An 18,107-nucleotide genomic window follows, 5' to 3' on the forward strand; every position below is an offset into this window, starting at 1 on the left:
CAAGGGTTTTCAAGGGATTTCTAAACATCCATTAGCCTTCTAACACAGTTAGCAAACACAATGTAGCATTAGAACACTGGAGGGGTGATTGTTGGAAATGGGCCTCTATACACCTATGTAGATATTGCATTCAAAACCAGACCAGACAGCTAGAATAGTCATTTACCACATTAACAATGTATAGAGGGGATTTCTGTTAAATTTAATGTTGGCGTCATTGATAAAAAATGTGCTTTTCTTCTTTTTAAGTGACCCTAAATCTTTGAACTGTAGTGTGTGTGTGTGTGTGTGTATATATATATATATATATATATATATATATATATATATAATATAATATAATATAATATAATATAATATAATATAATATAATATATAATATATTATATTTTTTTTATTTATTTTTTTTTTTTGTTTCACCGGTCACACAGTTGGTCCATTTAAGGGGACAACAACATTTAAAAAAACAAAGAGAAATAGTGTTGTTTAAAAATGCAATAAAATACAAAAAGTTCAATGTACAACACACACACACACACACACACACACACACACACACACACACACACACACACACTCACACACATCTATAATCTCTCAAATGCTAATTTATGTGAGAAAGACTTTTGTGTCGCCTAATCTATATTGAAATATTGAAAGTTTCATGTCATATACTTCCTTCAATAAAATGAGTTTATAAAAAATAAAATTATAAAAAAATTCACCCCATTTTCCCACTTTAAAAAAAATAAAATTATACATATTTGGCCCTATCTGTCAAGATAAAAAAAACATCCAGTCCTGAAAATAAAAAAATTTCTGGTCATCGTAAGGCTATGTCAATTGAAAAATGAATTTAAGTTTTATGATTCTTGGAAGGAAGGAAAAAAAAAAGGAAAAAAACCCCATAAAATTATCTTATGGGGAAAGTGTTAAAATATGGCACCATAGAAAGTTGAATTAATAACGATGTTTTTTTTGCTTCCTTCCAGGGCGCTATTTTCCTCGGCATTGACAACAGTGAATCACAACTAAAAGTGGCTGTAGAGAATGTGCAGAAAGCCGGCGTGACGGGCTCTGTAGCCTTCCTTCGGGGATCTGTTCTGGGTAAGACACCGCCAATGAAGGAACAAGGAAATGAGACGTAAACGTGTGGAAAAGGCTGGACATGCGATAATGCACAATTTTCTTAAAGGGATTATTTAGGACTTCAATTAGTGTCCAATACAAAGGATAGGAGGACCTGTTACTTGATGATTGAGGCAGGGTTTAAGCTTTTTGTTACCTCTGGTAATGGGTGGAAACTCCTGAGCCCATGGATGCACTGTACATGAATTGCCTTGCGACAATAGCATTTATTATAAATATATAGCGCCATTACTTCCCAGCACTTTACAGATATAATCAGTGATGGGCGAATAGTAACTGTCCTGGTTAGGATTATTCTTAATGAATCCCAAACTTCTATTCTGGTATTTGTCACGAATAACAAATCTTAGGGCAGCTTTGCACGTTGCAACATCGCACGTGCGATGTCGGTGGGGTCAAATCGAAATGACGCACATCCGGCGTCACTTTCGACATCGTAGTGTGTAAATCCTAGATGATACGATTAACGAGCACAAAAGCGTCGTTATCGTATCATCGTTGCAGGCTCCGACTTTTTCAAAATTACGCTGCCTCGACAGGTACGATGTTGTTCCCCGTTCCTGCGGCAGCACACTTCGCTGTGTATGAAGCCGCAGGAGCGAGGAACATCACCTTACCTGCCGCCGGCGGCTATACGGAAGGAAGAAGGTGGGCGGGATGTTTACATCCTGCTCATCTCCGCCCCTCCGCTTTGATTGGCCGTCTGCCGTGTGACGTCGATCTGACGTTGTACGACCCGCTCCCTTAGGAAGGAGACGGGACGCCAGCCAGAGCGACGTCGCAGGACAGGTGAGTGCATGTGAGGCTGGCGTAGCAATAATGTTCGCTACGCCAGGAATCACAAGATATCGCTGCTGCGACGGGGGCGGGGACTATCGCGTGCGACATCGCAGCATCGGCTTGCGATGTCGCAACGTGCAAAGCCTGCCTTAGGCTAGTCACTGGGGGAACCCAAGCAGTTTTTGGGGAAATCTTCAATAAAAATTCTCCGTTAGTCCATTGACTTGAATTAGGTTTTGTTATTCATGACGAATACCGGAATACTACTCTGTATTCAGTACGTATAATCCGAACACAAATACCGTATTTTCCGTATTGTATGACGCACTTAAAAAAGTGTGCATCTTGCAAACCGCATATGGCTTACCAGGGCGGCGGTGGTGGTGCAGGGTCGGCGATACGGAGGGGGTGTCACTGCAGTGGAGCAGCTCAGGAGAGACAGTGTGCGGCAGCGAAGAGTTGGCGATACTGGGGCTCATGGGATGTCACAGCGTCGGGCGCCATTGATCTGACGGCGGGCTCGGAGGAGGGGGTATCATGGCTCAAGAGGGTCAGTGTGCGGCAGCGGAGGGTCGGCGATACTGCTGGCTCATGGTGTGTCACGGTGGTGGGCACCATTTATCTCCCGGCGGACTGCGGGCTACTTTGAGTCACCAGCTGTTGACGCGATGGACTTCAAAAAAATGGCCACAGACGCCAATTTGTACATGCACCGTCTCCGCGGCCATTTTCTTGGAGTTCATCTCATCAACCGTCAGCGATTCAATGGAGCCCTCACTCCACCTGCAGATTAATGGCGCTCGCCGCGGCGGCGACACTGCAGGCTTGTGGTGTATTACTGACACCCTGCTGCCACACATAGACCCTCCTGAGCCGCTACACCACCTCCTCCGAGCCCGTCGGCAGATCAATGGCGCCCGCTGCCTTGACATCTCACGAGCACGCAGTATCGCCGACCGTCCACTGCCGCACACTGACCTTCCTGAGCCACGACACCCTCTCCTTCGAGCCCGCAGCATTGCGAACCCTCCTGAGCCGCCACACCCCCTCCTCCGAGTCCGCAGCATTGCCTACCCTGCCTCCTGTGACCTTCCTGAGCCGCTACACCACCGACGCTGGTGAGTTAATACAAGCGGCGCTAGGATTATAAGACGGACCCTCATTTTAACAGTAAAAATTATTTTTTTTCCTATTTTCCTCCCTATAATTTGGGGTGTGTCTTATAACCCGGTGCATTTTATAAAATGAAAAATACTGTAGATACTATTCGCCCATCACTAATCATCATCACTGTCCCCATTGGGGCCCACAATCTACATTTCCTATCGGTACTTCTTTAGGGTGTAAGAAGACTGGAGGAAACCCACGCAAACATGGGGAGATACAAACTCCTTGCAGATGTTGTTCTTGGTGGGATTTGAACCCAGGACCCCAGCGCTGCAAACCTACAGTGCTAACCACTGAGCCACTGTACAGTGCCAACCGTGCTTTAACTTGAGATTATCCTCTAGGACTGAAGGGTTCATTGTTCCAGTGCTTTTTTATTCTCTGTTTATGTTACCTTTGTTTTCCAATCTGTCGTGAAGCCTCCGCTAACGGCAAACATTGTGTTGGTCACACAGCTCTTCCACTTCTCGCGGAGAGTGTGGACGTCGTTGTGTCAGATATACCATTCGGAAGAAAGTTCATGTGCTCCAAAGATATCAAAGAGCTTCTGCCGGACATCATTCACCAAATGGAAAGGTGAGTTATAATGAAAAGCACCCCCGACGTTAGCTACGGTGACTAAGCATAAGAAATCTATCTCATCACTTAACATGGGGCGCTGTGGAAAGTCTATATTGCGCCCTCGTCTTTCTATCGGTGGACCAGTGCTGATGACGGTGCTGAGTCCATCCCACAGCAAGCGTTGTGCGATTCACAATTTCCACAACGCTTCCCCTATTCAGTTGTCTTGAAAGAAACAGGATTCTCAGCTGACTGATGGAGGCAGTGATGTATACTACAGGAGGGTCTACCATACTGACAACTTGCCCTTGAATAGTGATACCCAATGGGGGCCTCCAGTATAGACAAAACTCATAGGCTTTGGTTACTTACCCCGGGACAATGACCCGGCCTGAATGTTCTGTGAAGACCGCTTTACACGCTACGATTTAGCTGACGATATGTTGTTGGGGTCACGGTTTTCGTGATGCACTTCCGTTATCGTTAGCGCAGTCGTTGCAAGTGACACCTACGTGCGACTCCGAACGATCGCAAATGGGGTGAAAATCGTTGATCGTTGACACGTCGTTCAGTTTCAAAATATTGTTCGTCGTTTAGAATGCAGCAGACATTGACACCCTGCCAACGACTAACAACATCCACACGACCGCCTTGGTCAAACAATATATCGCTGAACGATGTAGCGTCGTTTGTGAGATGTGTACGTGTGACCGCTACAAAACGACCTATGAGCGATCTCGCCAAATCATAACAACGATCTGGGCATGTCACATCGCTAACTAGATCGCTAGAGATGTCGTTCTGTGTAAAGCGGCCTTTAGGCCTGGTCCATATGGGTCTTATGAGTCTTGATATTCTAAGGGGAGCTTCAATGTGTAAAGATCCTCTGCCTGGAAGTAAAGAAACTTTGCACTTGTCTTCTCCAACCACGTGGCTTCCAGGCCTCACACTTTGCTCTATCTGCAGACCTCTTCATATTGTCATCTTTTCTATGTACAGGGTCCTGCGTGTCGGGGGCGTCCTCGTGTTACTACTCAGCCAAACGCTTCATTATCACCTGAAAACAAAGTACACCTTCAAGTCTAATGAAAGTGAAAACCTGCAGAATCGCAGATCTGAGGCTTCATCGCAATGCGGCAGTGAAGACTCCGAGGTGGATGGAAAAATTGCAGCAAGAAATCTCGATTTTCCGTCTTTGACTCGTGTGGAGTCTCATCCGGTAAGCCTGGGGGCGACAGAAGCTGTGATCTTCAAATGTAAGAAGACCTCCCGGGCCGGTGTCTTGTAGCAGCTGCCAATATTAATAGTTTGTATGTATTGAGCTGAAAGAAAAGTGGTGTTGATCGCTGAAATTTTACACTTTTGCGGCGATACATTCTAGATGACGCCGGACAACTGCAATCATGTACATGTGAGCGCTCGGTTATGCCATGTGTCCCCAATGGGGAGAGAGAAGTAAGCCGACGCCAGGCAGCTCTGATGGTGCCTGTTCTCAAATGGGCCAAAAAGATCAGCGCAACGGAATCCAACACACCCAATACCCCCCCCCCCCACCCAAGTGAATGGTCAGACAGATTAATTTTCCCTAATGTGTATGGGGCTCTAGTTGCTCGTTCTCTTACTTTCTGTGCCGATTGACCCCTTGAGGATGAGAACTTTTTTTATTTTTCTTCTTTAATATAATATTTATTTTTTAACACTCAGCTGGTTTATTTTTTTTTATTATTTTTTTTTACAGCATTGCCATTTTTGGTACATGAACTTTTAGTGTTTTATGTATACCAACTTTTTAATAAGGCAAAAATGCAAAAAAAAAGCCATTCCACTGCAGTTTTTTTGCTTTTCTTTTAAAGCATATACCATTCAGCATAAAAGATGTTGTGAATTTATTGTACAGGTTATTAGTTATGATGTACATTTTAATGTATTGGAATGGTATATTTCATAAAATGTATTAATAAATAATAATTCTTATTGAATTCCATGAGATCTTCAAAAGTGTCCTGTGGTATATGGCAACGTGACGTTAGCAGTAGTGATGGGCGAACCCTGACTGTAAAAATCTGGATCCACCTGGGATACCAAGTATCCAGGCACCGACTTAGATTCCGGAGCTCTCAGGGAATTCCGGGTAACTATGCAGATCTTCCGGCCATCCGGATAATTAAAAAAAAAAAAAAAATAATAAAAAAAAAAATAGGAAGAAAGGAGGCGCATTATACTTACTATTCTTTGCATGGCTGTAACACTACTTCCAAGGTTGCATATTACCCTCATGCATATGCGCGGCTTCCTCCGCCCACTGATGTCCTGATGTCTGTGATTGGTTGCAGTCAGACCGTGCCCCCAGCTTGTGTGACCGCCTCTGACTGCTTTGAATCACAGACACTGTGCCTCTATCGTAGAGTAAATATAAAATAAATAAATTTAAAAAAATTGGCATAAGATCCCCTCATATTATGATACCCAGCACAGAAAGCACCCAGCCGTGCACTTATCTTGGCTGTGTACCAAAATAAGAGGGATCCCGTGCCTTTTTGTTTTTTTTTAAAAAAATGGCGTGCGCCCCCTCCCCCCCAATTTTGATACCCAGCTATGATAAAGCCTGACAGCTAGGGGCTGGTATTCTCAGGCTGGGAGGCCCATGGGTATTGGGCCCTCCAGACTAAAAATATTAGCCGGCAGCCATCCATTGGATGCCACAATCCCAGCACTTTAGCCAGCTCTTCCCGATTGCTCTGGCGCAGGGGCAATCGGGGTAATATCAGGGGTTAGTGACAGCTCACAGGATATCTGCGGGTTCGCCCATCACTAGTTAGTAGCTGATCCTTTGTTCTGCATCTCCACAGATTGGAATTGTTTTTCGGCCCATCCCATACGTGGTAGATCGGATTGATATTTGAGGAGCATGGAAAGGGGTCATCTTGACTCAATAATGTTCCTCACACCATTCCAGAAAAGTTATTACATTGTGGCGGGGGAATTATGTTTCTGTTAAAGTCTGGTCAATGGGGGGGGCACAATGGGCCAGGGTAATGTGGGCTGGTAGGTAGCAGTGATGACACTGCAATGTGCGTGATGATCCCAAATTTGTGTAGGACCTTTTGCTGTAGTAGGATCTGATCACATGCTCCACAGAGAGAGAAGTATCAGGAGTCTGTATTTACTGCGTGGTTTCGTCTGACGTCTGCGTTTCTTTTGGGTTCTGGTCTTTGTATTTTTGGCTGCATTTTAGGAGTATTATATCATTTATATTTTGGAGACTGTTCTTTGAACCTGGTTATTTTTATTAATTTTGGGGTGTGTTGTCTGATCTGTGTTGACGAAACTACCCTGGTTATGTAAAGACGTGGATGGGTAATATCCCAACCCTTGGCGGTCTACGATTGTGCTCATTTCTTGGTACTCCAGGGTAGAAGATTGGTGGAAAAGGGGCGGGCTGGGGGAATGATTATTTCCAAAGTTGTATGAGTTGTGAACGAAATACACTCCTCCTATGCCTCTTCACCCCTAAATTTATAAGATTTGTTTTACGAGCGCTCGGGAAATCAATACAGCACACAACCTAATATGGTGTACTCAAAGAATTTTACTTTTATTAGTGCATGTGACCAGTTTAAAAAGGGTGACAAAAAACAGGGTTCCTTTTGAACTATGCACCAATAAAAGCAGTAGAGGCATGAACATAAATGTGAAACTTCTTCGCCCCTTCATGACGTCAGAGTTAAGTACAAGATGGATACCACTGACACAAAATAGATACTGTTCTCTCAGAGTATATTAGGAGGGTTGTATGCAAAATAATATACTATCCTCAACAGTGACATAAGCAAAGTAAACTCTGTTGGAACCTTGCTATCTATTGCAAATGCTCATAAAAAGCACAAGCCCATTTATTATTGAATCGGAATCAGACCGCACAACATTCAGAAACGCAGGCGATCGGCTTTTGTCTTGGAGACTGTCACGCAGTATTGGGGTTTCGCCAGGTACACAAGAAGCCTCGGCGAGTGCCGCAACACACGGTGTGGAGGTCGCCTGAGCTGTAGTTTGTTTAAATGTAATAAGAATATCTGTGTATATAAATAATCAAAATATAGATGTAGTTGTATAATTATCTGTCTGTCTATGTAGCCATCGCATAGACCCATAATATAATTCTAAGCTGTATAGTCATGAAGGAGTTAACCAAAGATAAAGAAGCCAGAATGTGAAATGTGCAAAGTCTTATCAGTAGATTCGCACAGAAAGAATGTACAAGGAACAAAGATGTGATTTACAATATATGCTGTGAGAAATTAAGGAGTTGAATACTTCTTACTCCCTCTGTTCTAGCTTCAAGGTTAAATGATGCAAACTGTATAATTGGGTTTTCTTCCATTACATGAGTTCAGTTGATGACGCTGGCTGAAAGAGAGAACATGTCTCTGTTCATTGTCTGATACATTGATATATCGACACTGGTATACAGCTAATACTGCACCGTCTTTTGATATCCCAAACGAAGACTCCATTAGCAGTCTTCACCCAAATTCCTCCCTTGACAACGGTACACAATACAACGGTGGGCACTGATGCAAGGTCACCTCCTAAACTCACCTAAGGCTGATCCCTGCACTCCCTAATGTCCCTATACAGGTTTTTCACCCTGTCACTGATCACATGCCTATTCCTGTTTTTTCCTGGACTCAGCCCTGTATAGTGTCCAGGGCAGTAGGAACACTAGTCCAGCTCTAGTTTAAAGACACAGAGAGGATTAGGCAGACGGGTAAAAGGAACAAAAATCATACAAAGCACTCCGAACAACAAGAGCTAATAATTAGGAATGGACTAGAGGGGCAAAACCAAAAAAGACTGAGGCTATGTGCCCACGGGAGATTAAACCTGCAGGATTTTCCAGATAAATCCCCAGGTTTCAGCTTGTACTGACACTCCCCATGTTATGCTATGGGACATCAAGTGTAGTAGTGTAGTAGTGTAGACATGGGGAGTGTCTGTGTCCATGCTGCAAATACGTGCGGCTGCGGAATATGCTGCGGATGTCCCGCAGCCACACATAACTGCATGTCAATTATTTCTGCAGAATTACCTGCAGAAATCCCGGCGCTCCACTATGGAGATAGAGGCCGGGACTTCCGCAGGTAAGTCGCACTAATGCCTGCAGGTTTACCACAGCTATTTCTCTGTACTACCGCAGCTAAAAATAGCTGCGGATTCCGGCGAGCAGCTGCGGGAAACCTGCGGCCGTACCTGCGGATATATCTGCAGGTACAAGCTCCTGTGGGCACATAGCCTAAGGAAGGGAAAAACTCAACACCGCTTTCACTCAGCAAATGTTCTCCGAATGGCTTCCTGGTCCACAGCTCACAGGTTCCCTCTAGAGGCAACTAAAGCAGAAACTATCACCTTAATTTACCTGGGCTGGGAGAGACGTATTTACAGTAGAGGTAATTAGCAATACAGAACAGCCGACTCTAGCTTTCATTCAGAGTTCTTGAGACCAGAGTGTACTTAACCCTAACAGCGCTGGGTAAAAGAGAATCTGCACTGCCAGCAGTATTAACCTGAGCAAGTCTCCTGACACCAGAAATAGGAGGGACCACTTTCCATCGTGGAATCCTCGTGAAAGAGATTGACACTTTTCTGTGAAATGTAAATCATCTTATCTACCTGTGACAGTTTTATTTTTCTTCAGCCTGTGCACCAAAGATCCATCCTTTCAACATTCATGTGGACACAAGCTTTACCTCACCTGCTAGGAACCTCAGCTCAGTCTCTCCTGCTAAGCATTAATTACAGAGAGAGAGAACTGTGCAGCTGCTTAGTTATCTCCACAATAAGAGCACAGTGGTTATGAATGTTCCACCCTATGATTTAAGGAAGCAGCCAGGGAGGTCTGGCACTGCTGACCTGACTGGCTGTGGACTATAAGACAAAAATACATTTTAACAGGATGTTATTTTACTGAAAAAAAAGTGCATTTTCTAGTCTGAAATATATGGTACTTGTGATAATGCAGTAGGTTAGCGATGCTTGGGGCATGGACTATGTATATGGAGATGTTTATTTGGGTGGTGCTTATCACACTTTCTCTGCATCTTGGATGTCACCACTCAAAATGGACATTCATGTAGCAGGATCCTTGTCAGACTCTCTTCAATGGAACCTGTCACGTGATTTATGCTGCCCTAACCGCAAGCAGCATGAATCAGAGAATGGCTACACAATTGCAACCAAATATATTACTCTTTGAAACTCTGCGACGTTTCAGAGAAAATTATAGGTTGAAGAGCTGGCTGGCTTCAACCCGAATTGCTCCATGTGATTGACGAGTCTCTTGTTATGGAAATTACCCGTTACCTGAAGTGGTGTCTAGTAAAAGCCACCTGGGACAGCGTCAGACTAGTCTCCCCTCTGCTATGGTCCTTGGTTAGTCCTTCTTTAACCCTAGAACGCATACCTGGGGCCTCGCAGGCCTGCTAGGTTACTTGTTTTGTATTGTGGATTTTTATGGTTGTGCATTCTAGGGTTAAAATATGAGTGTTTCAGAGAAAAATATACTGTCTGCCATCATACAGTCAGGCTCTGATTCATGCTGCATGTAGTTTGGGCAACATGAATCAATTGATTGGTTTCCTTTCGGACCAGTGATAGGCTGTAGGACTGCCTACTACCCCAAACACGTTTCTACAAACCCCTCCTTTACTAATGTTTTTGAGCAGTTTTTCAGGCACTGCAGGCACCAACGTGTCTAGTCTGGCACTTGAAGGACTACTCCATCCATGTTGAGAAGAAGCACTTGGTGGTACACCTCACAGTAACAAGCACATGGTGCCAGGACCTAAGCTTTTCCAGCAGAACATTGCCTCCACCTGTTATCTTCATGATGTAGTACATAGTGATACTCATGCAATCGGCCATCCACATAATGTGATTCATCAGAGCAGGCCACCTTCTTCCATTGCTTCATGTTCTGATGTTCACATGTCTGGTGTAGGCACTTTTGGTAGTGGCAGGGGTTCACATGGCCACTCTGACCAATCTGTGGCTCCAAGGTCCCTCCATACATGGAAAGCTGCAATGCTATCCCTCTTTTGACACCTTTCTATTGTGGCTGTGATGCTCTCCACGTTACGACACCTATTTATCACTATAGTGTTTCAGACCAAACCCACTTTGAACGCCGGCCGCGCACAATTCGACTCAGATGACTAATCCGAGGAATGTCTTCAGTGGCTTCTTTACTCCCCTACACTTACTGGTCTCTCTCTGCACACTAACTTAGGACTCTTTCACATGTCCGTGAAAATCACGCACGTATTTCAAGGACGTGTCAAAGGTGCGTATTGTCCTCCGTGTGGCGTGTTTATGGCACATGTGTGTTCTCCGTGTGTTATACGTGATAACACACGGAGATTAGGAACATTTTGTGCTCACCTGTCCCTGGCATTGCTGTCTGTGGTGCTGATCTTCGGTCTCCGACCCTGCCGACTCCTCGCTGCTGCTGCTGCTTCCGGCCCGCAGTGGAGTGAATATGCAATGAGCATAATGAGTGGGGGTCGATAGGAAGTGACAGCAGCGGCAGAGACAGCAGGGCTGGAGAAGGCGAGTATAGAAATTCTTTTTATTTCACAGACACGTGCGTTTTCTCCGGTGCATGTCACACGGAACACATCCATGCGGTCCGTGTAACACCCGTGATGCCGGAGAAACAGACATGTCTATGTGTGGAGTACATGGGCACACGTATGCTCCACACATACACACGGTCCATGGCAAACACGGACGTGAGCGCAGACCCATTGATTTTAATGGGTCTACGTGTGCCCGTGTCTCCGGCACGTGAGGAAACGGACCAAACGCATACCGTAGACACGGATGTGTGAAGGGGGCCTAAGGGAGATACCTATCTGTCTAGAGGATCTGGAGGAGAGAAGCCGTAGGGCACCACTTCGGAATAATCATTTGAGACCCATAGGCTTCATCAGATTTTTCATAGTATTTTTTCTCTGAAATGCCGCAGTATCCCAGGGTAAAACGTAGACTGCTGAAATAACGCAGCCGCTGTCTGATTTCATACTGACTGTGGTTCTGCGAACATGAATTTAGGTTCCCTTTAACTGATTCCTTTACCTGTTACTCATTGATTACTTTTGTGTTCTCTTTTCAGCTTGTTTTTACCACGCCATCTACAATGTGAAGTGAACAGAGTCATTACATGAAGTGCGAGCCGTGTACAAGTGATTGAATGCACTACATTGTTTTCTGTCCTGTATCCCCACCACTGCTCATACACTGCATGCCTAACCTAATAAAAATCTGCTGTGATGTGAGCATGCCCCCATAACAACAGGGAAAAGTGCATCCACTATTTGCATAGAACAGCAAAGTAGTAAACTGAGTGCCTTCCGCTGACTCTCTCTAAAAAGACCGTACGGGCCGGGGCTCATCCCACTGAACGCCTGTACGCCTTCCACTCTGGTAAAACTTGGGTCACCAACAGTTTATAATACATTCCCAACAAGGACACAAGATGGTGCAAGTGACAGTCTCACCCTTTCCCTGGCTCGCCAGGGATTTAAACCTCTTAACTTCGCGCCATTCAGAGCCAAGTACTCTAGCCAATAACACTTTGCTTTTGGTGGGCACCCACTGAGAGGAGGTTCACGGGGTCCTTCTCCGACATCACACAATCAACAGAGTGAAAGATGATTGAACAATCCAAAGACCATTTATTTCATGCAATCCAGAATGTCCATCAAATAATCCACCACACAGAGGGTAAAATAGTCCAGTAATGGGATAAAGGTCCCGGGGACCAGTCACAATCCTCCATCCGTCCTTTTCCAGGGAAATTGGGGTTTCTCATCGGCTCTCTTGGTTGCTGCCTGTAGCTGCAGCTTCTCCCCCAGAGGATAAATTTTACTCCTTCTCTTAGATAAACTAAAGGGTGCTTTACACCCTTTGCTGCCGATCGCATCCGCCCCCGTCGGTTGTGCGTCACGGGCAAATCGCTGCCCGTGGCGCACATTGCTAGCACCCATCACACATACTTACTTGCCTAGCGACGTCGCTGTGACCGGCGAACCGCCTCCATTCTAAGGGGACGGTTCGTGCAGCGTCAGAGCGGCAGCACTAAGCGGCCGCCCAATAGAAGCGGAGGGGCGGAGATGAGGGGGCGGAACATCCCGCCCCCCCTCCTTCCTTCCTCATTGCCCGCGGCCGCAGTTAAGGTGATGTGCCTCATTCCTCCGGTGTCACACATAGCTATGTGTGCTGCCGCGGGAACGACCAACAACCTGCGTCCTGCAACAGCAACGATAATCGGGATTAGAACGACCTGACAACTATCAATGATAAAGTGAGTACTTTTGATCGTTAGCGGTCGTTCATACGTTTCACACGCAACGACGCTAACGCGGCCGGATGTTCGTCACTATTTTCGTGACCCCAGCGATATCTCGTTAGCGATATCGTTGTGTGGAAAACGGCCTTTAGGCTATGTGCGCACTAGGTGTTTTTTTCACGCTGCGTTTTTTGTGCGTTTTTGTCCGCAAAAAATACGCACCCGTAGTAAAAACGCATCACGTTTTTACTGCGTTTTTGGCTGCGTTTTTGTGCACTACATTCAATGAGTGAAAAACACAGTGATAAACGCAGAAATAATTGACATGCTGTGTTTTTGTGATCACCACAAAAACGCAGGTACAAATAAACGCTGTGTACAGACAGCACTTCTGAAAACCCATAGATATTGCTGGGGAAGCAATGTCACAGAGTTTTTAGCACAAAAACGCTGTAAAAACCAGCAAAAACGTCTAGTGTGCACAGGGCCTAAATAATCTCCAGGTAAACAGAGAGTTTGGTTGGATTCCAGGCCCCCCTACCCCAAACCTAGAAAACAGAAACACAGAAGGGGTTGAGTCCCAGTATTTGGAGAGCTGGGGAGTAAACAATCGACACAGTCAAGAAATGGGGGTTTAACAAAAAGAAAGCAAAAGGTAACTGAGCTAAGTTAACTTGCAGACAAGATAAGAAATACACAGAATGAATGGAGTAATGGTCATGTCACACACAACGACAGCGACGACGACGTCGCTGCTAAGTCACCATTTTCTGTGACGTAGCAGCAACCTTGCTAGCGATGTCGCTGTGTGTGACATCCAGCAACAACCTGGCCCCTGCTGTGAGGTCGCCGGTTGTTGCTGAATGTCCTGGACCATTTTTTGGTCGTTGCTCTCCCGCTGTGAAGCGCACATCGCTGTGTGTGACAGCGAGAGAGCAACGAACTGAATGTGCAGGGAGCAGGGAGCCGGCTTCTGCGGACGCTGGTAACCAAGGTAAATATCGGGTAACCAAGCAAAGGCTTTGCTTGGTTACCCGATCTTTACCTTCTTTACCAGCGTCCGCAGCTTCTTGAAGCCGGCTTCCTGCTCCCTGTACACGTAGCAAAGGTACACATCGAGTAACTATTAGCAAAGCGGTTTGCTTATTAACCCGATGTGTACTCTGGTTACGAGTGCAGGGAGCCAGCGCTAAGCGGTGTGCGCTGGTAACCAAGGTAAATATCGGGTAACCAAGCGAAGCACTTTGCTTGGTTACCCGATATTTACCTTGGTTACCAAGCGCAGCATCGCTTCCACGCGTCGCTGCTGGCTGGGAGCTGGACACTGGTGAGATCTGCCTGTTTGACAGCTCACCAGCGACCATTCAACGACGCAGCAGTGATCCTGATAAGGTCAGATCATCGTCGTGATCGCTGCTGCGTCGCTACGTGTGACCTAGGCTTTAGGCTCCTAAAATATGAACCTACACAAAATTATACATAACCCCTCATATTCCACCATCACAAGGTTAAGAATCTGACCGAGCACAGAGAGATATTTGGCCAGCTGACTGGATTGTCCCAATCTGGGTTTCCCAAACAAATTTGTGATCTCTGTTTTGGGGGGCAGAGCAGTTCACTAATCCACCAGCTAGATCCATGATGTCCTGTAGAATCATACTGGTGATAAAAGCAAGAACCTTTTTTCTATCCAACAGCTCCCATTTCAGGGCATTTTGCCCCATGGGATTGGGAGGAGATATTCATGGCTGTTCCCTCAAAACCTGGTAGTTCAATTAGGCATAACTGTCCTTTAAACGATGCAGATTAGTAAACCGCAGGGGGCTGATGCAATCTGTAATCAGCAAGTATTCCACAAATTAGCATACAAAAAGGGGTACTGTACTCTCACATGAAAGAATGGCATATGTCCCTTGACTTACTGAACAAAGGAATAGTTCATCTGGCATAATTAATACTTCACCCCCCAGAAGTAGACACATTTTTCTCATTGTCGCTGAGCTGTCACAAAAGTTATGTAGCTACAGAAATTTTCCGATTAGTGAAGGTCCAATGTTATGATTCAGGGACCGAGGAGGATCAAAACATGCAGAATCCCAAAAGGGTAACATTGTGGCTGGAACCTTAATGGATTGCAGACCTAATCCTGACACAGAACTAGAAGTAGCCGTGGGGCGTGCCTACGATGACCTGGACGCCCTGACACAAAAAAAAGCACAATACAAAGCCAGAAAAGAGAGATTTCAGCAAAGGTGAGGCCCAAACTATCTTTATAGGAAAGGATAGGAAAGAGCACTGTCTGCAGTCATAAAAACCCTAATATATACCAGCACTACTGATATGGAAAATCCTGAGGTCACACAACCTCTCCCCCACTGTACCAGCAAAAATATAATAAAAGGGAAAACTGGTATATGCCGCGCATATACCCGTTTTCCCTTTTATTATATTTTATTATATTTTTACCACGATTTCACGGGGCCGCTGCTTGAACCACGCGGACACTCACATGCGATTCAAGGAGTTGTGACTGGCACAACCCCATTAGGTTAGTGTACCTATTTCTTTCTTCTCATCTCACGTTATATCGGGTAAGACCCTATTGCGCCTTTTGTTTCCCCACCTCTAGCACTGTACCAGCACTCAGATGTTACTGGATCCAAAAACACTAATACAGATGAGGGACTGAATTAATACTAAGCAGACAAACACAATACCTTGCAGAATCATGGAGCTAAGTATACAGACACTCCCAGCAGGGAATGATCCAATTCCACCAAGAACTCCACACAGACAAAATAGGAATCAAGCATTAGTATCAAAGCAGAAAACAACAACAAGAAAGTGGAAAACAAACAGCAGAGGTACAAAGACCAACCTATCTGAGAGGAGTTCTGGTGGAAGTGAGCAGAGCTGGTTACAGAATGTCCTTAACACACAGGAGACATTGACTACCGGCAAGTAACAAGAGAAAACTACTCAGTTATATAGTCCCAGTCTGACCCTGATTGCCAGTCCTCTACAGGTGTGTGGTTTTCATTCCACACATCAACTGCACCGCCAGCATTGACCACAAGAGGGAGCCCCAAACTGGAAAACGTATTCACAACAGTCCAAGCACCAATCCTGTGAACAATTAATAAAGAAGGGACCAATCATTGAAAAGAAGAAAATCCTGAAATGTGTGCCCTTACACATAATTTTTCTTTGGAAACTAGTTTATAACTTTGACTTCACTAAACCTAAGACGAATTTTTGGGGAAATATGTAGTGAAATCCGATGCGATATCTAGTCTCATGCAGAGGGGCACTTGTGTAGAATTGATCAAAATGTCAAACTGTACGAAGTTTGATGAAGTTTAACAGACCAGGAGATGTTAAGCTAATGAAGATACTTAAACAAACATGTCCTAATCATTTGAGCTTCGAAATGTTGTTCTAATATCTTAGATTGTAAGTTTGTGAGCAGGGCCCTTGCTCTTATTAATTGTTGAAATATGTGTAAAGGCCCTGTTACACGCTACGATTTATCTGACTCTATGTCGTCGGGGTCACGGTTTCTGTGACGCACATCCGTCATCGTTAGTGACGTTGTGGCGTGTGACACCGACGTGCGACTCCGAACAATCGCAAATAGGATGAAAATCGTTGATCATTGACACGTCGTTCAGTTTCAAAATATTGTTCGTCGTTTGGAATGCAGCAGACATATTGCTACGTTTGACATCCTGCCAACGACGAGCAACATCCACACGACCACCTTGGTCAAACAATATATCGCTGAACGATGTTGCTTCCTTTGTGAGATGTGTACGTGTGACCACTACTAAACGACCTATGTGCGATCTCGCCAAATCATAACTACGATCTGGGTGTGTCACATCGCTACTGAGATCGTCAGATAAATCCTAGCGTGTAACGGGGCCTTTACTCTGTTATATCTTTATTGTTTGTAGCTGTCCCCCCTGATTAGTAACGAGCTACGAAATATGTTGGTGCCATAGAAATAAAATTCTTATTTAATTTAGAATCGATTTGCTCATTTCTCTTATCCTCAAAACTAGGGGAAGTGTCTGATCGCCCAGGGTCAAGGTTCTCCGGTTTGCTTGGATTAGTGGTGGTCATGCATGTGTGCTGTGCGCCATCAAATATCTAACACTGGGTGTGATGGGATAACCAGGGACAGGGGCTCCTAGACTGGCCCTGAGGCTAGCGGGGCCCTAGCTGTCCCTGATCCCAGAGATACATCTAATGGTGACGATGTCTGTGCCACCTTCCTAGCCCTGCCACTGTACATACCTAATCTAGTACCCCCTCTCTCTCACCGCAGGGAGGGCCAGAACAGAAGTGGTAGAACCCACAGACATGGACAAACAGGGGAAAACAAAACTAGTTAACTCAGCATGCTCACACAGAGGTATTAAGGCCCTGTCACACACAGATAAATCTGCGGCAGATCTGTGGTTGCAGTGAAATTGTGGACAATCAGTGCCAGGTTTGTGGCTGTTTACAAATGGAACAATATGTCCATGATTTCACTGCAACCACAGATCTGCCAATGAGTTATCTGTGTGTGTGACAGGACCTTTAGACAACAAATGATAAGTAGGAAAATAAGAGCAGGGAGGAAACAATGCGATGACCAGAGAACTCCACAACAACTTCAGCACAAAGCACTAGAATCACCAGCAGCACACAGACCGGTATAGCAAAAACTATCGTCGGCATGGGGAGACAGGCTCCTCCATCTTAAAAAGGCGGGGAGTGACTGTGATAGGTCTCTCACAATATGTGATCCAAGACATCACTAGTAATCAAAAATTAACTCCTGCAAGCCCGATAACTAATGAGCACACAGCTGGTCGACGCCCGAGCCTGCCTGTGTAACTGAGAAGCACCAAAGGTGGCATACTGAGGACTGCCAGACTCTGCAGTGTGAACAGTGTCAGATGCCACCATAGCACTTGGCAAGTTTAGAGCCAAACACCATGTGACAATGTTTTGGCTATGTTTGTCAGTCCCATTTCCTAATTCTGGATGTCCCATCTCAAATACGACAAAAATGAAGGATCTTTTATGACAAGTCTTCTTCTAGTCTTATTTT

The 18,107-nt window shown here is 45.1% G+C and overlaps 1 protein-coding gene across 1 annotated transcript in view; it reads left to right on the plus strand.

Moving 5' to 3' along the window:
• The window catches only part of THUMPD2 (THUMP domain 2 tRNA and snRNA guanosine methyltransferase), a 32,018-nt gene extending 26,406 nt beyond the window's left edge, over positions 1 to 5,612 (plus strand). Inside the window, exons 8-10 of the mRNA XM_075338820.1 lie at positions 993 to 1,107; positions 3,552 to 3,672; positions 4,657 to 5,612. Coding sequence (XP_075194935.1) covers positions 993 to 1,107; positions 3,552 to 3,672; positions 4,657 to 4,945 — 525 coding nt within the window. The 3' untranslated portion in view covers positions 4,946 to 5,612. The remainder of the gene's footprint in view (positions 1 to 992; positions 1,108 to 3,551; positions 3,673 to 4,656) is intronic.
• The last annotated feature ends 12,495 nt before the right edge of the window (positions 5,613 to 18,107 follow it).

Source organism: Anomaloglossus baeobatrachus, chromosome 3 (assembly GCF_048569485.1).
Source record: "Anomaloglossus baeobatrachus isolate aAnoBae1 chromosome 3, aAnoBae1.hap1, whole genome shotgun sequence".
NCBI classification, from domain to species: Eukaryota; Metazoa; Chordata; class Amphibia; order Anura; family Aromobatidae; genus Anomaloglossus; species Anomaloglossus baeobatrachus.